The 24,493-nt window shown below is 46.1% G+C and overlaps 1 protein-coding gene across 2 annotated transcripts in view; it reads left to right on the plus strand.

Moving 5' to 3' along the window:
- CDH5 (cadherin 5) overlaps window positions 1-24,493 on the plus strand; it is a 97,050-nt gene that overhangs the window by 42,323 nt on the left and 30,234 nt on the right. For both annotated transcript variants that reach the window (XM_089689827.1, XM_089689826.1), the window contains exons 2-3: window positions 16,443-16,646; window positions 21,084-21,366. In XM_089689827.1, the coding sequence (XP_089545953.1) occupies window positions 16,461-16,646; window positions 21,084-21,366 (469 nt within the window). In that variant the 5' untranslated portion in view covers window positions 16,443-16,460. The remainder of the gene's footprint in view (window positions 1-16,442; window positions 16,647-21,083; window positions 21,367-24,493) is intronic.

Genomic DNA, 24,493 nt, shown 5'->3' on the forward strand with positions numbered 1-24,493 from the left:
GCTGGTTGAATGTTTTTCATTGATCTGAAATGGAAATTACCACACCTGGCCAATAGATGGTGCTAAGTATCAAACTCTATGATACTTAGTACCACCTAGTGGATAAAAGTGGTATTACTTACTTTCAATCAATAAGAAATATTTGGCCAGAACAAGAAATACCCTAATGACATGTTTTTTTTCCCCATTCCCACTCCACTCCCATTGCACTGTCACTGGGCAAATTGCTATGCAATTTGTTTTTATTCTAATAAGGAAGCACAAAATTGCTGGCATGCTTGCTGACAGCCTGTGCATAACTGACTAAGCAAGATGCCCCTATTGCTCCTGATGGGTGGTTTTGCCTATTTTTGGGGTAGACAGCCTCAAGCTGTTTTTTTTGTATGCCCAGGTAGCAATAGTACAGAAAGAAGGACAGGTTTTATACTGACCACAACCAACTATTGTTCTTCCAGCATCAAAAAACATAAACAAAACTTCAAGTAATACAATATATCCAAAGATATTTTTTTGTTTTAAACAGGGTGAGGAAGTGTTAGAACCCCCCCATTTTTTTTAAACAGGGTGAGGAAGTGTTAGAACCCCCCCCCCCCCCCCCCCCCCCCGTTTTTGTTGCTGTCAGTGACAGCACTGGGGAGACTCACATTTTTAATTGCCCTGATGGCCGGTGTCACCAGTACTAAAAATGAGGGGAAATCACAAATTTGGAGTTTTAACAAGAATGGCAATAGAGGGGACCTTGTTTGATGACAACTGTCTTGTAAATTTCTTCTTGTTCCTATTGAGCTCCAAAACCAGGAAGTTTAGGAACATCTCCCCAATGGTGTACAGCAGCCACAAAAGCAAATTCCAGCCTGTACTGCTCTAACTGCACAAAAAAACTTATTTCTAGCAAGACAATGAAACTTGTGTTTATATCCTCAAAAAAAAAACCCACACATTCTTAATCGTCACAGCTCCTGCCAAACAGTGTCTCTCTGTAGAGCAGTGGTTCTCAACCTGTGGGTCGCGACCCCTTTGGGGGTCGAACGACCCTTTCACAGGGGTCCCCTAAGACCATCAGAAAACACATATTTCTGATGTGTAAAGAGCAGCTACTGTGTTGAAAGCAGCTACTCTGTTAAAAGCAGCTGCTCTGTTAAAAGCAGCTACTGTGTTAAAAGCAGCAGTATTGGAGGTAAAACAACACTCATGAATTATAATTACTGGGTAAATAATTTTATGGTTGGGGGTCACCACAACATGAGGAACTGTATTAAAGGGTCACGGCATTAGGAAGGTTGAGAACCACTGCTGTAGAGCAACATTCTCTGGCTTCCTCAAGGTTTGTTAGACTTGACACTTGAGACTTGACAGACATGTGTAAAGGTCTCTTCTATGAAGAGTGGACAAAACTTTGGCCAAATTTCCTCTGAGTATTCCGGAATCCACAGCACCCGTTCCTAACCAAACTGCCTTACCCAGGCCATAGCTCACAGTAATCATTATATTTTTTAGCACTAAAATTATTAAATAGTGAAATTATATTGAAAACCATAGATTTGCACTTTAGATGAAAACCATTTTGGGATGATACAGAGTGAGAATGTGTGCCCTTAGTGATTTACGAGAGCCACTGATCTATATGATGTTGTAGTATTTAGATCCCTTCAAACTTTCAGCACCACTAAATGTTAAAATATTTTATTTTTTTATGCTTAAGTTTTTCTAACTGTTTATTTTCATATTTTTTATTATTTTATAAAAACTCTTTGAATTACAAACAAGCATTTAATACAGGGTTCCACAATGACAAAGGATCACAGATCACTACGGGTTTTCTAACAAAAGCAGCAGAAGATGTTTGCTTTTAGTTTCTCTCTCTGATTGAAACCTTGAATTGAGTTGTCTGAAGGGAGGCGTAGAATGAGAGAGAGAGTCATGTGGTCTGTGTATATATGTATATATATACTATATTGTCAAAAGTATTGGTCAGCCTGCCTTTACACGCACATGAACTTTTACAGCATCCCAGTCTTAGTCCGTAGGGTTCAATATTGAGTTGGCCCCACCCTTTGCAGATATAACAGCTTCAACTCTTCTGTGAAGGCCGTCCACAAGGTTTAGGAGGGTGTCTATGGGAATGTTTGACCATTCTTCCAGAAGAGCATTTGTGAGGTCAGGCACTGATGTCAGATGAGAAGGCCTGGCTCGTAGTCTCGGCTCTAATTCATCTTGAAGGTGTTCTATGGGGTTGAGGTCAGGACTCTTTGCAGGCCAGTCAAGTTCCTCCATCCCAAATTCGCTCCTCCATGTCTTTATAGACCTTGCTTTGTGCACTGGTGTGCAGTCATGTTGGAACAGGAAGGGGCCATCCCCAAACTCAATACTCCCACAAAGTTGGGAGTATGAAATTGTCCAAAATGTCTTGGTATGCTTATGCCTTAAGAGTTCCCTTCACTGGAACTAGGGGGGCCAAGCCCAACCCCTGAAAAACAACCCCACACTATAATCCCCCCTCCACCAAACTTTACACTTGGCACAATGCAGTCAGGCGAGTACCGTTCTCCTGGCAACTGCCAAACCCAGACACGCCCATCGGATTGCCAGACAGAGAAGCGTGATTGGTCACTCCATAGAACAAGTCTCCACTGCTCTAGAATCCAGTGGTGGTGTCAGGGCTCCCAGGTATGACCAGAGGTGTGTGACTGATGCAGGGAAACGCAGACTTCAGATATGTGATAAACAATACAATTTATTAACACTAACCATACAAACATAAACGCAGTGCAATACTAAACATAATACAGTGCAAACAAACCCAACCAACCACCCACAGATAACAGTACATACAAGCAAGCGTCGTCAGGCAGGCCGGGTCAATATCAATTGGGCAGGTAGGTACAGGGGGAGCAAGCAGAGAATGGTCGGGGTCACAGGCCAGGTTCAGCAGGTAGCAAGCAGCGTAGTACAGAGGGTCAGGCAGAGGGATGGTCAGGGTCACAAGCCAGAGATCAAAACAGGTAACAAGCAGCGTAGTACAGAGGGTCAGGCAGAGGGACAGAAACAGGATGCAGGACAGATACAGGGCCCAGGACAAACACAACACCAAGGCAGAGTCTGTGGGTCTGGCCATCCCTTAAATACCCCAGCATCATCAGTTCCAGGTGTTAGCTGGCTGAAAGGTTGAGTCTCTGATTGCTGGGAGCACCCGCTGGCCAGCCCTGGTACTGCAGATCAAAAGGCAGGTGAGACCCACCATTGCTGGCCAGTCCATTCCTAACAGTACCCCCCCCCCCAAGGAGCGGCCTCAGGACGCTCCAAACAGTCCTAGCTGGGCAAAATGTTCCACCGCCCGGGTCTGGTAACTGGCGGGATATCAAAGACTGGCACACCGGGCAGGACTCCGGGCAGCGGCACACCGGGCTGGACTCCGGGCAGAGGCACACCGGGCTGGACTCCGGGCAGAGGCACACCGGGCAGAGGCACATCGGGCAGAGGCACATCGGGCAGGACTCCGGGCAGAGGCACATCGGGCAGGACTCCGGGCAGAGGCACATCGGGCAGAGGCACATCGGGCAGAGGCACATCGGGCAGGACTCCGGGCAGAGGCACATCGGGCAGGACTCCGGGCAGAGGCACATCGGATTACCAGGCGAAGCAGCAGGCAGCGGGCCACCAGGCGGAGCAGCAGGCACCGGGCCCCCGGGCGGAGCAGCAGGCACCGGGCCCCCGGGCGGGGCGACCGGGCCCCCGGGCGGGGCAGCAGGCACCGGGCCCCCGGGCGGAGCAGCAGGCACCGGGCCCCCGGGCGGGGCGACCGGGCCCCCGGGCGGGGCAGCAGGCACCGGGCCCCCGGGCGGAGCAGCAGGCATTGGGCCCCCGGGCGGGGCGACCGGCGTCGGGCCCCCAGGCGGGGCGACCGGCGTCGGGCCCTCAGGCAGAGCGGCGGGCGCCGGACCCCCAGATGGAGCGACAGGTCTCGGGCCCTCAGGCGGAGCGGCGGGCGCCGGACCCCCAGGCGGAGAGACAGGTCTCGGGCCCTCAGGCGGAGCGGCGGGCGCCGGACCCCCAGGAGGAGCAACAGGTCTCGGGCCCTCAGGCGGAGCGGCGGGCGCCGGACCCCCAGGTGGAGCGACAGGTCTCGGGCCCTCAGGCGGAGCGGCGGGCGCCGGACCCCCAGGCGGAGCGACAGGTCTCGGGCCCTCAGGCGGAGCGGCGGGCGCCGGACCCCCAGGCGGAGCGACAGGTCTCGGGCCCTCAGGCGGAGCGGCGGGCGCCGGACCCCCAGGCGGAGCGACAGGTCTCGGGCCCTCAGGCGGAGCGGCGGGCGCCGGACCCCCAGGAGGAGCGACAGGTCTCGGGCCCTCAAGCGGAGCGGCGGGCGCCGGACCCCCAGGCGGAGCGACAGGTCTCGGACCCTCAGGCGGAGTGGCGGGCGCCGGACCCCCAGGCGGAACGACAGGTCTCAGGCCCCCAGGCGGGGCGGCGGGCACCGAGTCACCAGGCACAACCGTGGGCTCCGAGTCAACTGGGATGACCGCTGGCACTGGGTCAGACATTGGATCGTCTGGCTGGACAGCGGGCATCGGGTCACCAGGCATCAGGTCATTTGGCTCGACAGCGGGCACCGCGTCATCTGGCAAGGCAGTGGGCTCGGAGTCAACTGGTATGACCGCGGGCACTGGGTCAGACATTGGATCGTCTGGCTGGACAGCGGGCACTGGGTCACCAGGCATCAGGTCATTTGGCTCGACAGCGGGCACCGCGTCATCTGGCAAGGCAGTGGGCTCCGAGTCAACAGGCACGACAGTGAGCACCGGGTCATCAGGTACCGGATTGTCTGGCTCGACAGCGGGCATCGGGTCACCAGGTATGACAGCGGGCACTGGGTCACCAGGCATCAGGTCATTTGGCTCGACAGCGGGCACCGGATCAGGTACCGGATCATCTGGATCAACAGCGGGCATCGAGTCAACTGGCCTAATAGGATCGTCAGGCTGGATCAGTTCATCATGCTGGGTAGAGGCATCAGGCTGAATGCCGGCGTCCGGCCGAGTAGAGGCTTCAGGCCGAGTAGAGGCTTCAGGCCGAGTAGAGGCTTCAGGCCGAGTAGAGGCTTCAGGCCGAGTAGAGGCTTCAGGCCGAGTAGAGGCATCAGGCCGAGTAGAGGCATCAGGCTGAAGAGAGGCATCAGGCTGCATACAGGCATCAGGCTGAAGAGAGGCATCAGGCTGCGTACCGGCATCAGGCTGAAGAGAGGCATCAGGCTGAGTAGAGGCTTCAGGCTGAGTAGAGGCTTCAGGCTGAGTAGAGGCTTCAGGCTGAGTAGAGGCTTCAGGCTGAGTAGAGGCTTCAGGCTGAGTAGAGGCATCAGGCTGAGTAGAGGCATCAGGCTGAGTAGAGGCTTCAGGCTGAGTAGAGGCTTCAGGCTGAACCACGGAAGGCAGGCTCACCGGTTTGGATACTGGCAGGATGGTATTGGTTGGAAAGAATTTTCGCTTTTTTCTGGTTTTAACTACTGGAGCACTGCAAGTAAACGCAGGTCTGCAAACGAATGGAGCAGCTGGAGACAGAGAAGAGCTGGAGGATGGAACAGGAGAGGGAGCGGTTGCTACAGAGGGCTCTTTTACAGGGTTAAAGGCAGGATAGGTGCAGCGAGTGGGAACAGGGTACTGACATGCGGTAGATAGCAGGGCAGGAGGAGCTGTTGGGAATGCAGGAATAGAGTTTTGAGGAAATAGATTAGAAGCAGGACTGGGTCTTTGTAAGCTGACTGAGGCTGGGTGCAACAAATCTGTCCATGTCTGCAGTATGGGTTGAACAAAGCTGAGCTTACACAAAGCCTGTCTGGTCAATGACTGTACTGCGTTTATACAATCTCTTAGTGTCTGTGGTGAACATGTGGAATAACGCTCCAGAAAGTAACCCACATCATCCTCTAATAACCACACCAGGGACTCTACCTGGTCTGCACTAAATGGTGGCAAAAATTCATCCCTGCATTCGGGGGGAACCAGATGAAACCAACTCAGCACAAACCTCAATCAAAGGCTGCACCTCAGAGAACTCTGTGCCCTGATCTACTAGAACATGAGCGAGCCGTATACATTCTAGCAGTTCATCCCGGGTATACTCCTTCAGAGTTTGATAAGCATACTCCCTGTCATCAAACACTAGCAGATATAAATATTCAACCTCATCAAGATCCATCCTTCCCATCAACAAGCCAAGATGGCTTCCCTGTGCAGCCACTTCTGGTCAGGATTGGCCTTGGTGTAATGTCAGGGCTCCCAGGTATGACCAGAGGTGTGTGACTGATGCAGGGAAACGCAGACTTCAGATATGTGATAAACAATACAATTTATTAACACTAACCATACAAACATAAACGCAGTGCAATACTAAACATAATACAGTGCAAACAAACCCAACCAACCACCCACAGATAACAGTACATACAAGCAAGCGTCGTCAGGCAGGCCGGGTCAATATCAATTGGGCAGGTAGGTACAGGGGGAGCAAGCAGAGAATGGTCGGGGTCACAGGCCAGGTTCAGCAGGTAGCAAGCAGCATAGTACAGAGGGTCAGGCAGAGGGATGGTCAGGGTCACAAGCCAGAGATCAAAACAGGTAACAAGCAGCGTAGTACAGAGGGTCAGGCAGAGGGACAGAAACAAGATGCGGGACAGAAACAAGATGCGGGACAGAAACAAGATGCGGGACAGAAACAGGGCCCAGGACAAACACAACACCAAGGCAGAGTCTGTGGGTCTGGCCATCCCTTAAATACCCCAGCATCATCAGTTCCAGGTGTTAGCTGGCTGAAAGGTTGAGTCTCTGATTGCTGGGAGCACCCGCTGGCCAGCCCTGGTACTGTAGATCAAAAGGCAGGTGAGACCCACCATTGCTGGCCAGTCCATTCCTAACAGGTGGTGTGCTTTACACCACGGCATCCGACGCTTTGCATTGCACTTGGGGATGTAAGGCTTGGATGCAGCTGCTCAGCCATGGAAACCCATTCCATGAAGCTCTCTATGCACTGTTGTTGTGCTAATCTGAAGGCCACACCAGGTTTGGAGGTCGTTAGCTATTGACTCTGCAGACAGTTGGCAACTTCTGCACACTGTGCGCTTCAGCATGCGCTGACCCCGCTCTGTCATTTTACGTGGCCTACCACTTCTGGAACTTGCTGTTGTTCCCAGTTGCTTCCATTTTGTTATAATCCCACTAACAGTTGATCGTAGAATAATTAGTAGCCAGAAAATGTCACGGATGGACTTATTGCACAGGTGACAACCTAACACAGAAAAAGAGAGGAAGGCGCCTCGAAGTGCAGTATTGACAATTTATTTAGTAAACAATGGAAAATTTGCACTCATCGTGTGGTAATTAGATCCAGGTGGGACATCCAGCTGTCCAGCAGCAAACTATGCCTATAGGATCAGGAAGTAGAGTCCAGGATGTGCCTGTGCATCAAAAATGAAGCTTGGAGAGCAGAGTCAGATGTAGCAGGTGAAGGGGGCGGTAATGCCTAACACAGTACCACGCTTGAATTCACTGAGCTCCTGAGAGCGACCCATTCTTTCACAAATGTTTGTAGAAGCAGTCTGCATGCCTAGGTGCTTGATTTTATACACCTGTGGCCATGGAGGTGATTGGAAAACCTGAATCAATGATTTAAAGGGGGGGCCCAATACTTTTGGCAATATAGTGTACATATATATATATATATATATATATATGTAGTCCCTAACACACTTGTCCTAGGGTGCCAAAGCTGCTCAGTACCTTCATCACCCTAAGACAGAAAACGTGTTAATGGCAGAATTAGAAGGTTAAAAAGGGGGGTGAGTGTGAAAAAGAAAACAAATGCAGCCACCGTATCTATGCACCAATGCTGTCAATTTTTGTTTTGTTTTTGGATATGCTTTAAGCGCCACCTGGTGGATAAGTATAAGAATACAAATATTAATTTTTTTATATTTACCTAATATACTGTACATACCCCCCATACGTTCTGCTTAATCTTTTATAATACAAAACAAAGGCATATCTGGTATATATTATTATTATACAGTATTTATAAAGCGCCGATAGTTCGCTCAGCGCTGTATATTACAAAGGGGGACAGAACATGTGACAGAACAATACCAATACAATGCAAAACATGAGGGGATTGAGAGCCCTGCTCTTTCGAGCTTACAATCTAGGAGGGAGGGGATGGTGGCACAGGAGGAGATAGCTGTGGGGGATGGAGTGGTAGGAAGAGTGGAGGAGGTCGGCAAGTTAGCAGGGGGTGGGGTAGGCTTCCCTGGAGAGATGGGTTTTCAGGGTGCGCCTAAAGGAGAAGAGAGTAGGTGATAATCTGATTGGTTGGGGCAGGGAGTTCCAGAGGATGGGTGACTCCCTGGAGAAGTCCTGGAGGCGGGCATGGGAGGAGGAGACTAGGGAACTAGCGAGAAGGAGGTCTTGTGAGGAGCGGAGTGTGCGTGCTGGGTGGTACTTGGATATTAGGTCGGTGATTTATTTCGGGGCAGTATGGTGGACGGCTTTGTACGTCAGTGTTAGGATTTTGAATTTGATCCATTGCGCAATCGGAAGCCAGTGGAGGGATTGGCAGAGGGGGGTGGCGGAAATGGAGCGGTTGGAAAGGTGAATGAGTCTGGCAGCCGTATTCAGGATCGACTGAAGCGGGGATAGCCAGCGGCAAGGCAGGTATATATCAACATAACAACAAAAAAGCCTCTTCTGCCTGAGCAAACTGCCTAAATGAAAATTCAATTTAAAAAGTATGCTAATAAAAATATAAAAACGACATCCCATCCAGAATAATGCATCTTACTGCAGCAGATACAATGTATCATTTCCCTACGCAGTAGTGATCTTTGATAAGATGGGAACTCTGCATCGTTGACGGCTTGCAGTTTCTCCTGGCTGGTGGGTACAGTTAAAACTTTTTTTTTTTTTTACTGGGTAGATTAAAAGCTCACCTCCAATATCATTCCTCCCAGATCAAAGCAATTTGGATTCTTCAATCTGTAACTGTCACCGGTCTGCTGACTCATGAAGCACGCCATTAATTACAGCTGACAAACCGTTTGTTTAGAAGGAGCAAAGTCAGATTTGAGGCTGCAGAAAGTAAATTGGGATATAGTATATAGTTTGTGAAGACACGTCTCTTGTGTCTCTACCCATTCTGTTCAATCAGAGGGTCTGCTTACTCAGAAACTGAGTTATATGACTTTTATAAAAAAAAAATTACAAAAAATGGAAGCCATCCAAATACAATTATTATTGCTGGTGCTCATTCCCCACAATTTAGTGCACATGTATCAAACACAAGGTCCATGGGCCAAATCTGCAGCTGCAACACCCCCCTCGTCTCTGCCCCCACCTTGTCTCACTAGTCGGCAGCAGAGGAGAGAACCCCTCTGCCAGATCCTGCCCTGCTCCTTGCAGCCTAGTCTTAGTCCCCTTCCCCCGTCTCAGCGGTCAGCAGCAGACAGGAGGAAAGAACTCCTACGACAGATCCTGCACCTCTCTGTGCAGCCGCAGCACCCCCTCGTCTCCTCCCAGGCCTCCGCATTCAGCAGACTCCAGCAGCTGACTCCTGCCCTCCTCCAAGGGGTGCAAATTACTTGCCTTGTCCCGGGGTCTGACAACCCACACTACGCTAAAAAAAACTGGCTCCTAACTTTTTAACCTGGTTCCTAGATTCAAAGCAAATTTGTCAAGCCCTGGACTAAGAAACAGGACCATAGCGGTGACGTGCATATACTAGGGGAACCTTGTAAAAGACTGGTTATCATTTTTGCCTGGAGTGACACTTTAAAGTGCTTTAAACCCTTACATACACCCAGTGAAGTGACTGGCCTCAGCTGATATACAGAGATGAAACAAACCCTCCTACATACGTTGTACCAGTTTATCTGCAGGATTCTCTTCTCTACATCCATTTAAAGTCCAGAATTTATAAAGCTTGTCTGACCTTTCAGAAAACAGGGGGGCAGAGAGCTGAAAATACACACTGTACCTGGTCTCCCCGGACCCTGCATTCACTATATCCTGTCTCTCCGGACCCTGCATTCACTATATCTGGTCTCCCCAGAGCCTGCATTCACTATATATGGTCTCCCCGGACCCTGCATTCACTATATCTGGTCTCCCCGGACCCTGCATTCACTATATCCGCTCTCCCCGGACCCTGCATTCACTATATCCGCTCTCCCCGGACCCTGCATTCACTATATCTGGTCTCCCTGGACCCTGCATTCACTATATCTGGTCTCCCCGGACCCTGCATCCACTATATCTGGTCTCCCCGGACCCTGTATCCACTATATCTGGTCTCCCCGGACCCTGCATTCATTGTATCTGGTCTCCCAGGACCCAGCATTCACTATATCTGGTCTCCCTGGACCCTGCATTCACTATGTCTGGTCTCCCCGGAGCCTGCATTCACTATATCTGGTCTCCCCAGACCCTGCAGTCACTATATCTGGTCTCCCCAGACCCTGCAGTCACTATATCTGGTCTCCCCAGACCCTGCAGTCACTATATCTGGTCTCCCCGGACCCTACATTCACTATATCCGCTTTCCCCACCCCCTGCATTCACTATATTTGGTCTCCCCGGAGCCTGCATTCACTATATCTGGTCTCCCAGGACCCTGCATTCACTATACCTGGTCTCCCCGGACCCTGCATTCACAATATCTGGTCTCCCCGGACCCCGCATTCACTATATCCTGTCTCCCCGGACCCCGCATTCACTATATCTGGTCTCCCCGGATCCTGCATTCACTGTATCCGGTCTCCCAGGACCCTGCATTCACTATATCTGGTCTCCCCGGAGCCTGCATTCACTATATCCGGTCTCCCCGGACCCTGCATTCACTATATCCGCTCTCCCCGGACCCTGCATGCACTATATTTGGTCTCCCCGGAGCCTGCATTCACTGTATCCGGTCTCCCCGGTACCTGCATTCACTGTATCCGGTCTCCCAGGACCCTGCATTCACTATATCTGGTCTCCCAGGACCCTGGATTCACTATATCCGGTCTCGCCGGACCCTGCATTCACTATATCTGGTCTCCCCGGAGCCTGCATTCACTATCTCTGGTCTCCCCCGGACCCTGCATTCACTATCTCTGGTCTCCCTGGACCCTGCACTCACTATATCTGGTCTCCCCAGACCCCGCATTCACTATATCTGGTCTCCCACAGTACACAGAACATGGAAATGCAATTATTTTAGTAAATATAAACTGCTAAATACCTTTTTGTCATCAGCAGTTAGAGCAGTCTTGTGACATCTATCAGTGTTCAGCTGAGCACTAGCTAAAGCTTGTAGGAGGAGTTTGTTTTCTGCTCTAGGAAGATGCAAAACCCCTGACCTCTGTCTGGACAGTGCTGATTGGCCTTGTGCTGATCACATGCACGCTCCCAAGAAAAAAAAAAAAAAACCTCTCTAGCAATACACAAAACTGAGCATGTGCAAAATGCCTACTGTTCAGTCTGTCTTATCAGGCGATAAGAGGATTAACCCCTTAGGTTCCACAGTGAGTACAACAAACATGCTTTATTGCATATACAGACTGATTTTACTGTTGCGGGTTTAGTAACATTTTAAGACTTTAAGGAAACATGAATTTTCCGGGATTTTTTTTGCCTTCCTCTGGATCAACTGTGGGGATAGGATTATAACTTTTTTTTTTCTATGGTTGAACCGGATGGACTTTTGCTTTTTTCAGCCAGACTAACTATGTAACTATGAAGAATATACAGGAAATATGTGCCTGTGTCGAAAAAAAAAAAAAAGCCAATGTAACTGTTGGAACTGCAATCAAAATATAAAAATATAAAAAATCAGTTCTAGGATATCCTCTTGGCAATTTTGTTTCTCTGCTTGTGATATTAATAATGGTAATTTTATCTCTTTTTTTAATGTTAGGTTTTAAGCTCCTGAGGAATTACGAGAACATTTTTCCTAGCTCAGTTGCTCAGGAATGAAATAATAAACCACATCACTACAATGAGAACGCACGCAGTATAGATACACTCCAAGCGGGGGGAGCAAAAAAATAATAAATTGGAGCGCGTTTCGTAAATACCACAAATATTATCTTTATTTTCTCTAAAGTACCTCGGGGAAATTGGAGGGATACAATGAAAAAAAGCCCACAGACCAAGAAAAATCTCCCGGCGCCAGGAAAAGCTTTGTGTCGGCTGCCTTCCGCGCGTTTATGAATGGGATATCCCCGAGTTCACCTGTGGAAATGGCACGTTTATTAATTGCCTGGTTTCCCTTAGCTTGTGGTAATATGACTAATAAAATCGTGACTGTCTGCAGCCAACGAGTCCTCCCATTCACTGCAATTGCCAGTCGATACCGGAGTATGTTTAACCTTCCATTAACCTTGCATTGAAAAATCTAGAAGCCAATACTTTCGGCGTTATGAAGATGGGTTTAGTATGAACGAGACAGGCCTGTGCGGTTTAATAGCTTCCGTAGGGAGTTGTAAATTAAATGTCTCTCCTCGGAAATTTCATGGCTGTCTCGCACATTCGTTTTCGTAAGTACGTCGAAGGCACCTCGCAAAAGGTAAATCGATGTGGTCCGCTTTGTCGCAGCACCTTCTGTGCGGCCATGTGTGTTTTTGTGCCTATTAAGTCCGGCTATTTCAAGAGCCACCTTGCCAGAGCTTTAAAGAACGACTGTACCCCAAGACATGTTGGCTATATAGCTTTAAAGAATAACTGTACCCCAAGACATGTTGGCTATATAATTTTAAAGAATGACTGTACCCCAAGATACGTTGAATATATAGCTTTAAAGAACGACTGTCCCGCAAGACACATTGGATATATAGCTTTAAAGAATGACTGTACCCCAAGACACGTTTGATATATAGCTGTAAAGAACGACTGTACCCCAAGACACATTGGATATATAGCTTTAAAGAACGACTGTACCCCAAGACACTTTGGATATATAGCTATAAAGAACGACTGTACCCCAAGACACGTTGGATATAGCTTTAAAGAACGACTGTACCCCAAGACATGTTGGCTATACAGCATTAAAGAACGACTGTACCCCAAGACACGTTGGATATATAGCTTTAAAGAACGACTGTACCCCAAGACACGTTGGATATATAGTTTTAAAGAATGACTGTACCCCAAGACACGTTGGCTATATAGCTTTAAAGAACGGCTGTACCCCAAGACACGTTGGATATATAGCTTTAAAGAACGAATGTACCCCAAGACACATTGGATATATAGCTTTAAAGAACGACTGTACCCTAAGACACGTTGGATATATAGCTTTAAAGAACGACTGTACCCCAAGACACGTTGGATATATAGCTTTAAAGAACGACTGTACCCCAAGACATGTTGGATATATAGCTTTAAAGAACGACTGTACCCCAAGACACGTTGGATATATAGCTTTAAAGAACGACTGTACCCCAAGACACGTTGGATATATAGCTTTATTGAACAACTGTACCCCAAGAGACGTTGGCTATATAGCTTTAAAGAACGACTGTACCCCAAGACACGTTGGCTATATAGCTTTAAAGAACGACTGTACCCCAAGACACGTTGGCTATATAGCTTTATAGAATGACTGTACCCCAAGACACGTTGGCTATATAGCTTTAAAGAACGACTGTACCCCAAGACATGTTGGCTATATAGGTAAAAGAGGCAGCTGCCTAGAGACACAAAGAAACACAAACAGAGGCCTAGTGCATTATCGTTAAAAAATATTTATTGGAAGGATAAAAAGTAAGTATCGTACTCACAATTGACAAAGAGGTCAAAGGCACATCACACTAAACAGCGCTATCCAATCCACACTGCATATAAGTCCATAAATGGAACCCTGGACTTCCAACAGGCTAACGCGTTTTGAGGACTCTGAGCTCTGAAGAAGCCTGGAGTTAAAAGTAAATAAATGTTGTTTTATCATTGCCATTATACATTTCTAATAGGGCCTTTATTTTAGTTTGGGCAATGGAGGAGAAGGTCTACTTTAATGCCAGCTATGCATGGAAGGGAGCAGTCTACCCCCCCCCCCCCCCAACAAAACACAACATCATTATATAGAAAATTTGAGGATTCAGCCTCTTCCTCAGAGCCAACCTTGCCTTTGACCTGTATGTCAATTGTGAGTATGATACTTACTTTTTATCCTTCCAATAAATATTTTTTATGATAATGCACTAGGCCAGTGCACCCTCTGTTTGTTTCTCTTTGTATCCAGTGACATTGGACTACCCCGGTCCGTTGAGGGCAGCAAGGAGTGCATTGTCCAAGACATCTGAGATGTAACCATAGCCCTAGCTGAGTTTCTCCCCAAGCGCAGGAGTACAGAGTTTGCTGTGTTTTCGCTGCCTAGAGACCACCGGTCATGGGGAGAGGGGGGTCACCACATCCAAGGCTGATTGTAGCCCTGGATGAGCTGCCATTAGCCAAGAGGCACCTAGTTTAGTAGGTCATAATAAGTGTTTGAGGCTGTAGGCAGCTGCAGCTAGCTAGTCTAGGTGGCTCTTTGCTGGAATAGTGTCTGGTTACAGCAGACAGTGTCATCAGGTGCTAGGCCCCTTATAGTTATAGTTATACTTTTAGAGCCCTCCTGCAGCAATATCATGGGTGGATGAGTGCCCAGTTAGAAGCTAGGTTGGGAGGAGCCCTAGTGCAGCTGGGGCATGGGAGCTAAACGCCCCACATCAACACGGATGTAACCAGCACATGAAGGCCATGGATAGGCCAGGAGGCCGGGGAGAAGCAGACCTGCACTCACGACAGCCAACTGTAGACTTTCTAACCCTTATGGAGATGGGTGCTAAGGCGGATTGCAAAAGGCCTCTTGAGCCAGGCCAAATGTTCCCTGAGTGAGCTTATTCCCCAGGAGGGTCCCAGGACAGCTGTACCTGTAAAGCAGGAGGCTTTAGAGATCTCAGTCCAGTACTAATGACCATACTAATGACCCGGGTGAAAGGAGAGACTGTTAAAAAGGGATGGCTGCTTAAAGTGCTGCATACGCTTTCACAGGTGACTACTGCGGACTGTCCACTAAATGTGATTGACTGTATTGTCAAGTGCCTCCGGATTGTCGATGTGTGAAAAAAAATGATAAAAATTTCCTATGGGTACAGTGTTGCATGACCGAGCAATTGTCATTTAAAGTGCGACAGCGCTGAAAGCTGAAAATTGGCCTGGGCAGGAAGGGGGTATAAGTGCCCGGTAATGAAGTGGTTTAGAAAAGTGTTTACTTTAAAAAAAAATGGCTCCCCCATATGTGACATAAATGGATGCCTTTCTCAACCATGACACTAAAAATAAGAAAAAAGAGAAAGGTATACATGCTGGGACATGTAGTTCAACAGATCCTGTATCTTTTTGGCAATTTTGTTTTACATTCTTTTTAGGTTTGTAAGTTTTTCTTAACATTTTGTACTATTTTTATTTTATTTTACTATATATGTAACATTTGTATTGATACTAGCATTTAAAACACTGTGAGTCCATGACATAGGATTCCCAGAGCACTTTGGGTTTTCCAAACAGAGTTGTTTCCTTTTGGTTTCTCTGTGTGTAATTAAAATTCTGGGTCTCAATAATCACTACCCACCAGGGGCGGACTGACCATTTGGAAACTTGGGCCCTGCCCGAGGGCCCGGGGTCACCACGAGATGCCCCTGGTACCTTTTTCATAGGTTTTTTTGAGTTTGGGCAAGGACACAGGGGCCCCATGATCCCCTATTGCCCGGGGGCCCCATGAGTTGTCAGTCTGCCCCTGCTACCCACTCTCTGTTATATTTTGCAGTATTACTGAGTACCTCATTCTGCATTTTGCTCCCCATTCATAAAACGCAGGATGGTGTATTGAGCCTGTGGTCTGCAGCACCTTGTGGAGTTCTCCCTCCTTAAAGCCTGAAGAGAGAAGGTCCTATTACTTTGACGGGTCATGTGACCACTGAGCTTTTTCTTCATATACTCATTTTATTAGCACTAAGTACATCACTGTGTTTTGTAAATGTGCAATATTCATTTTTTAAGATAAAACCACTGCTTTGTAAGTACCAAGCCCTCTGAAAATTGACAAAGAGAAGGAGGTCACCCATCTGTCTTGTTCACTTGTGTGTACATTTTGGATTGAGCTATTGAGCTCTGCAAACAACTGGTCCTTTCAAAAGAGGAACTAAAAAGATCCTAGATCACATGTAACAATGAACCATAAACTCCATCTGGATGGATAAAAAATAAAAAATATTATTATCCTATATTTTACTTTATTTATGAAAAAGTTGTTTTGTTTTCCTTGTTCAGATTATGGTGACAAAACAACTCAGCATTATACCATAAAAGTTTTCATTCAAAATGATTCAGCTCTGGCCTTGTGTGAAAAGGACGTTATATTAATATGTCGTTTCTCTATTACAGATTGCTGGTGCACCAGCAATGATGAAGTTGCTGTGGCTTCATCTGCTGATATGTATTTATGCCACTCTGGCGTTGTGTGCCGAGAAAAACCCATGGCAGGAGAGACATCACGTGACGCACCGCAACCGCGTAAAAAGGGGCTGGATATGGAAGGAGATGTCCACTCCTGAGCAGCAAACACGACTTCCCTACCGCATCGGAACGGTGAGATGTAAACAAAGTGAAATAGCTAAAGACTTTTTTCTTTTTTTCTACCTCTAATATGGTGGGTCTGAACCTAGTGAAGCGCTACCCCCGAAGGAGCCGCTGTAATTTATGCTGTTCTCTCCCAAGATTAGTGCAGAGGCAGCCAGGTACACAGTAACAGTTCACTCACTCTGGCTGAATAATCAGTCTACGGCAGGGGTGTCAAACTGGTGGTCCTCCAGCTGTTGCAAAACTACAAGCCCCATCATGCCTCTGCCTTTGGAAGTCATGCTTGTAACTGTCAATCTTGCAATGCCTCGTGGGACTTGTAGTTTGGCAACAGCTGGAGGGCCACAAGTTTGACACCCATGGGCAAGGCAGTGTTTCTCAACCTTTTTTCATTCGAGGAACCCTTTAAAATTATGGACAGTCCTGAGGCACCCTATAAAATTATTGACAGTCTTGAGGCACCCCATTTTAAAATGGGGTGCCTCAAGACTGTCCATCATTTTAAAACGGCACCCCATTCTAAAATGTTAAAAAATATAATAATTTAATATAATGCAGCAACATCCACACATGTAGGACACCCAACATTAGAGGTGATTTATTCTTCCAAAGCAAATACACTTTTGCACACTGGTACTGACTAGTATCCTAATGTTTCTCTTCTCCCTCAATTTTTTCTCCATCACTGAGCTAATGTGACCCCAGCACTGATGGAGAAGGGGCAGAGGAGGGTCAAACTAGGATGCTGTGCAGACAACTAACATCCTCCTTATCAACTAATGATGTCATTGGTTGTCAGGACGCCAGCAGCTAGAAGGTCGTAATGGTGCACAATGAAAATCTATGGCTTTGTGTAACTAAAAGGCAGGCTTGTTCCTCCCGCTGGCTTGTATACAAGTTTTTGGCAATTTTTAGACATTTTGCCAAGGCACCCCTGAAGAAACCTCAAGGCACCCCAGGGTGCCTGGGCACCCTGGTTGAGAAAGGCTGGTCTAGGGGATGTCTTTTTAGGATTTTTTTGCTGAAGAACTTGGAAGGGGTGTAGGGTGATATGGGATTATCCAAATTTACTGAATTCACTTCACTTTGTGAATCCTCCCTACATTGTCTCTATGCAGAAACAAGTAACAATGGCAGAACTGAGTCCCATTTAAAAGCTATCACAGTCAGGACCACCACTGTAAAACAGCACACAGTCAATGGGTCCCTTAACTCAGGTCAGTACTCACAAGATCACATGATCAGTGGCTAAATGGTTAGCACTTCCACCGGGCAATAGTAACGTGGTTGTTTCAAATCCCAACCACAGCACCACCTGCCTGTAGTTTGCATGTTCTCCCTGTGCCTGCATGGGTTTCCCACGGGTACTCCAGTTTCCTCCCGCTCTCCAAGGACATGCTGGTAGGTTAATTGGATCCTGTCTAAATTAACCCTAATATGTGTATGGATGAATGTAAGTCAGGGAACTTAGATTGTACACCCCTTGAGGGTTAGGGACTGATGTGAATATACAATGTATATGTAAAGTGCTGCATAAATTGATGGTGCTATATAAGTACCTGTAATAAAATAAAACAAATAAATGATCACCAGATGCCTCCTTCTAGTAGGACAAGAACCCAGCTGCTCCAAGCCTCAGATTATTTATGTGCTGTTTAGCCACCTACTGGGCACACCTCCCCAGGGATTGGCTGAAGTTCCATAAATATTCAGACTGTGTATTTGACTTTTCAGCCCACTATGATGCTAGAAAAGTCTATAATCCAGGGGGGAAAGTATCAAACCTGCAGCATGTGAAGCAGGGAACAACCTAAATCAATCAATAACTGCTTCACTGATTACAGAGGATCCAAAAAGAACTACATGTACCTAACATCCTAGCAGCCTAACTAGAAGGGTGCTACACTAGGATACATAAGGGTACCTTCATATATCAGAGGGTGCAAAGATCAGCACTCCCCAGCTTTCGGCCAGAGATTCTGGCTAATCAATTTGGTCTGAACTGCAGGAAGTTCTCTCTGGATAAGCTGCCGATTGCCTGCTAATACCTCTCCTGTTTGTCCTCGCTACATGTTTCCCTGTATGTAACTCGACATGCAGAAAAACTATCCTCCTATTCTGTAAAAGGCCAGACTGAATGTAATCTTAAAGCATTATTAACAAAGCAGGGTGGAGTAAAACTATTAAGAAAAAAACAGATAAGAAGTACATATAATCAATAAGAACATACAGAAAACATAATGAATAGTTAGGCTATAGATGTCAGAAAGTCCAAGCCTACCAGCAATGCTGCCTTTAAGGGATGCAAAGAGCTGCAAGTTCCAGTGTGCTATGTGCTCTGATAGCTTGCTCCTTCTCTTGCAGTCTCTATGACGGAGTCTGAGTTCCCAAGATGCATCTCCTTCCTTTCTCTCAGAATTATGGGAATTTTTTAATTAACTCTTATCTAAACAGTCTCTAGTTTCTGTAAAACAGTAAATTTATTACCGGCTCCATCTAGTGGTCACATTTGATACCACATGCAGTACAGATGTAATATATTCCCCTGCTGAAGGCAGAACAACTCTGGTAACCAAGAAGTCACAGAAAAATCTAACTGAAGGGAGCAGGGAGTGACCAAGGGGAAGGAGGTCTGAACAAGGCAGATGGAGGGGTTGGAAGGGATGTTGGCTGAAGCTGGAGAGGGACAGTAGGGTTGTAAATATACAATGCAGGGGGTGAGTAGGGCAGAAACAGAAGTTAAGTAAGAAAAATAAAAAAAAAATACTGCTATATGTGGAAACATCCGCAAGAAATAAATAGTGATGACTTTAGTTGAGATCAGATTTGGGGATTGGGAGAACAAAGAACAGATGCCAGCATGAGAAAAATTATTTTAGAGAATGAGATGGAAAAGTGTGCTGCAATTAAACCCTTCAATTTCCACTGCAGCCTTTGCCCCCATTTTTTGACCTGGATTTTTCACTTTTTTTTTTTTTTTGCATGGAAAAAAAAATATAACTCAGTAAAACCATAAAGCTGCAATACTCACCTCTATTCTGATAAACTCCTCTTCACCAGTAGATGGATCTCCCCTTACAGGTTTAATGACAGTCAGCATCATCAAACCTGCTTCCTGTGTCCCTAGGCTGTCATGGACAACTACCTAGGGGTGCTTTATCAAGGCAACCTTGGCTCACATCATTACTAAAAACATTGCCCAGATATCATTACTAAACCCGTTCACATATCATCACTAAAAACTGCAAACACTGTACTGAAAAAATACAGAGGCTGCCTTTGCTTATGCCTGCACTAAAATAATATTTTCATGGCTGTCATGTTGATCCAAATACTTCAAACGTTAAGGTCTATGTAAAAAAATATGCTGTAAGAATGTGTCAATAATTCGCACAGGCGTAACAAATCTATACCATCATTTTCTTTCTATGTTGTTTGCCTAGGATCTTTAGCACCATCTAGTGTCAATAATGCAGTATTTTCTTCTGATTGAGGTATGTCAGGAAAAATATCACATTATTGCCCCTAGATGGCGCTTGTGATCCTAGAAAACAAACTAATTAATAAAAATGCGGTGAATATTTGTTGCACCTGTGTGAATGATCAACACATTCGAACTGCAGATTGTTTTTATACATAGACCCCTAAGAGTCCTAGACCCAGAACAAGTAAGCAAATCAGATTTATCCCTTTTGACTTTTTCATCAGTCAGTAGATTAGAAATTTTTTAAATACTCAGACCAGCCTGTCTGGCACTAACAACCATGCCATGTTCAAAGTCACTTAAATTCCCTTTCTTCCCTATTCTGATGCTCAGTTTGAACTTCAGCAAGTCATCTTCACCACATCTAGATGCCTAAATGCATTGAGTTGCTGCCATGTGGTTGGCTGATTAGCAATTTGTGTTACCAAGCAATTGGACAGGTGTACCTAATAAAGTGGCCGGTGAGTGTATGCTGTAATTCACCAATCAATGCAATTATGTATTTAATACAAATCAATAAATGTATTTATATACTGTAAATAGCTGAATGTGACTTGGCATCAGCCTCTTGACTGATAGAGGGAGGAACAGTGCTAGAAGCCAATCAGGTGTGAAACAGTGCACATGTGCAAACAGGAGGAGAGAGCAGAGGAATATGCTCATCAGTGTACTGCTGTTCCTTCGTTGTCCAATCAAATGCTGGGGATGAAGAGGTGACCTATCTTTTTCACTTGGCAGCAGTAGAGTATATCAGGTCACCAACCTGGCTGTTCTCTCTGGCTGGGCTATTTAAAGATATTAGGACTCACTGGGCAGAAACAAAAATTCTTTAGCAGGTAAAATAGTATCCACGTATTTACTTGTTTGCCTGGAGTTTTACATTTTCTTCTGCTACATGAAAAATAATTCCTTACCTAGCATTCATAGCAAAATCATTTTTCAAATATTTTATTGTTTTACAGCTGAGATCCGATAAGCCAAATGGCAAGTATGTCCTTCAGGGAGAATTTGCCAACACCTACTTTAAGGTTCATGAGGTCTCAGGGGACGTCTATGGCTGGGCAACACTGGATCGCGAGAAGAAGGCAACATATAATCTAACAGCTCTGCTCGTAGACAAAAATACCATGAAAACCCTGGAGCCTCCGGAGGTGTTTGTTATAAGAGTGATCGATATTAATGACAATGCTCCCGTTTTCAAGCAAGAGTCATACAATGCATCAGTCCCAGAAATGTCCAAACATGGTATGTATTAACCAAGAAGGTTTAACCACTTCCTGTCCGGACACTTTTACCCCCTTCCTGTCCAGGGCAATTTTCAGCTTTCAGCGCTATCACACTTTGAATGACAATTGCGCGGTCATGCAACACTGTACCCATATGAATTTTTTTTTAAATTTTTGAGACAGATAAAGCTTTATTTTGGTGGTATTTATTCACCGCTGGGATTTTAATTTTTTTTCGCTATGTAAATGAAAATGTCCAAAAATTTAGAAAAAAAGTTTTTCTTTAACATCTCCGCTAGATGGCAAATAAATAATCTTTCATCACAAATCTTGGCCGAAATGTATTCCGTTATTTTTTTAGTAAAAAAAAAAGTTTATAACCAAAAATTATAATTTTTAAACATTTTTTTTACATTTTTATTTTATTTTTTTATATTATTATTTATGGGTTTTTTTAAATACTGTCACCCTAGCAGCACAGTGTCATCATGTTTTTTTTTTTTACAGTGATTGCTTTTATACCCATATAGGATGTAAAAGCAATCATTTCTCTTTCTCTCTGTGTGCATTCTTGCAGCCATTGAGAACTACTGAGTGAGCTGTGATTGGTCACAGCTTGTCACATGGTACAAGGCTGTTGTGAATAGCCTTGTACCATGTGACCTCTGTGATCATTCACAGATTTCACACGTAGTAAGCAATGATGTCACAAGTGACATCTTGCTTACTACTTTGCATGTGATCACTGATTGGCCAATCAGTGATCACATGATCGGGACCTCATACAGAGGTCCCGTCCGACGATCAGTGTTTCACTGTTTCCAGAGGACACAGCGGGCACCGGATCGCGGTGCTGCGCGTTGCCAGGGAACGCGTATAGCTATAACGGCAACCTGCCCCTAGAGTGCCACCGTCCTGCCATTTATAAACAGCAGGCAGACGGCAAGTGGTTAAGGGTCCAATCACACTTAAGCGCTCTGTTGCGGTGTGATAACACGTGTTGTGGCGTGTGTTAACATGCACTACATTAAAGTTGATGCATTTCGACGACTAGCCTCTTCCTCAGAGGATCTGAGGAAGAGGCTAGTCCTCAAAACGCGTCAGCCTTTTGGATGTCCATCATTCTCATTATAAGACAGAAACGCAGTGCGAATTGGACAGAGCGGTTCCTTCATGATGTGCCTTATATTTATTGACTATTGTGAGTAGAATAATATTTTTTTTTATATCTAATAAACATACTTTTAAGGTAAGGCACAAGGCGCCCTCTGTTTGCATTTCTCTATTCATTACTTTTGGACTCCCCAGTTCTTTGAGGGCGGCAAGGCATGCGTATTCCAAGAGTTTCATTGTGTGGTCCCTATGATATAGAGTCCATCCCCAAGCGCAGGAGTATCTGGGTTTTTCCACTTCCACACTAGGTGAAGAAACATAAATGACCCTTTTTTAACCATTTGCCCTCCTGAGGATTTACCCCCTTTCCTAACCAGGTCATTATTTGCAATACGGCACTATGTTACTTTAACTGACAATTGCGCGGTCATGCAATGCTGCACCCAAATGAAATTTATTCCTTTTTTTCCCACAATTGGAGCCTTCTTTCGTTGGTATTTGATTGCCTGTGTGTTTTTATTTTTTTGCGCTATAAACAAAAAAAGACTGACAATTGTGAGAAAAAAAACTGTATTTTTTACTCTTTTGCTTTAAAACATATCCAGTAAAAAAATTTTACAAATCAAATTTTGTCATAAATTTTGGCCAAAATGTATTCTGCTACATAAAAATATATATAATAATGTCCAAAAAAACATAAAAAATATATATATAAAAATAAGGTCGTGATCTTCACATAATTTCATGCAAGTGATGCCGCAAAAAACAGGGATCTCCACTCTGGTGAAAAGACTTCTCAGAAATGGCCAAAATGGCCCCTCACCTCCAAAACATGACCACTAAGGGCCAGCACGCTTTTAAGGATCACCTCCTGATCCTAAGGATCCTCCTGGTCACAGGAGATAAGCGCCACACAAGCTCCTTTGTATACCACCACTCAGGTTCCTCCTGGCACAGGTACCGCAATATAGCTCACCCCCAATCAGGATCCTGTGTTCTCGGCTCGCTGTGCCGGGATCGTAGCCGCCTGGGTAGCCGGGGACGTTGTACAGATCACAGCAGCACACAGCTCCAGGGACCCAGATCAGAAGAGGGCCGATGGAACAATATAGATAGGATATATTAAAGTTCGTCCAAAACCGATTGTGTGGCTCTAACACGAAGCTTGGGAAGATCGATACAAACTGTAGTGAAGAACAAAAACAAAGCGCACCAACCTTGCGCATTACCTCATTAAGCAATTGGTAAATTTACTGATTTAAGAAATATACTCACAAAAGTAGCAATATAAAAGGCATCTAGAATCGAAAATCGAAGCACTGGATTAGGATACAGGTGCGAGTCCCATCGAGAAGGGAGACTCTCAGGGTAAACTGACACGTTTCGAAGGGGGTCCATTCTTCCTCAGAGGGTGATGGGTGTGGTGAGAATGGAGGGGGGCAATTACTATGCTTCAGTTATGAATAAACACAGTGAATGACTGGTACCGATCACTCTTTGTGTTAATTCAGGAAAGGAAGGGGCTATAAATGTGACATATTTACCGGACCTTTTCCCCACTCTCCATCCTGAAGGATCCTATTGTTTGTTTGCAGCTGCTGGTGGGACGGAGAGGAGGGAAGCCAGCGGCACTGCGGGGGCACATGGGGGGGGGCCTTGGCAGCAGGGGAAAACATATGGTTCACAGGGAGGGGGATGGGTGTGGTGGGAAGGGGGGGGGATAATTACTGGAACCGATCCCCTGTATGGTTCTCTCTGCAGCAGCTGAAAGCCAGCAGGAGGGAGAGCAGAAGGAGCCAGCTTTCAGCTGCTGCAGAGAGAGCCACACCGGGGATCGGTTCCAGTAACTGCCCCCCTAGCTCCAACCTTGTGTAGGTCTACAGTCTTGTCCCTGACATTCTTGGACAGCTCTTTGGTCTTTGCCATTGTGGAGAGTTTGGAATCTGATTGATTGCTCCTGTGGACAGGTGTCTTTTATACAGGTAACAATATGAGATTAGAAGCACTCCCTTTAAGAGACTGCTTCTAATCTC

This window comes from Staurois parvus, unplaced genomic scaffold (assembly GCF_062004578.1).
Source record: "Staurois parvus isolate SC_StPar_1 unplaced genomic scaffold, SC_StPar_1.0 ptg000498l, whole genome shotgun sequence".
NCBI lineage: Eukaryota > Metazoa > Chordata > Amphibia > Anura > Ranidae > Staurois > Staurois parvus.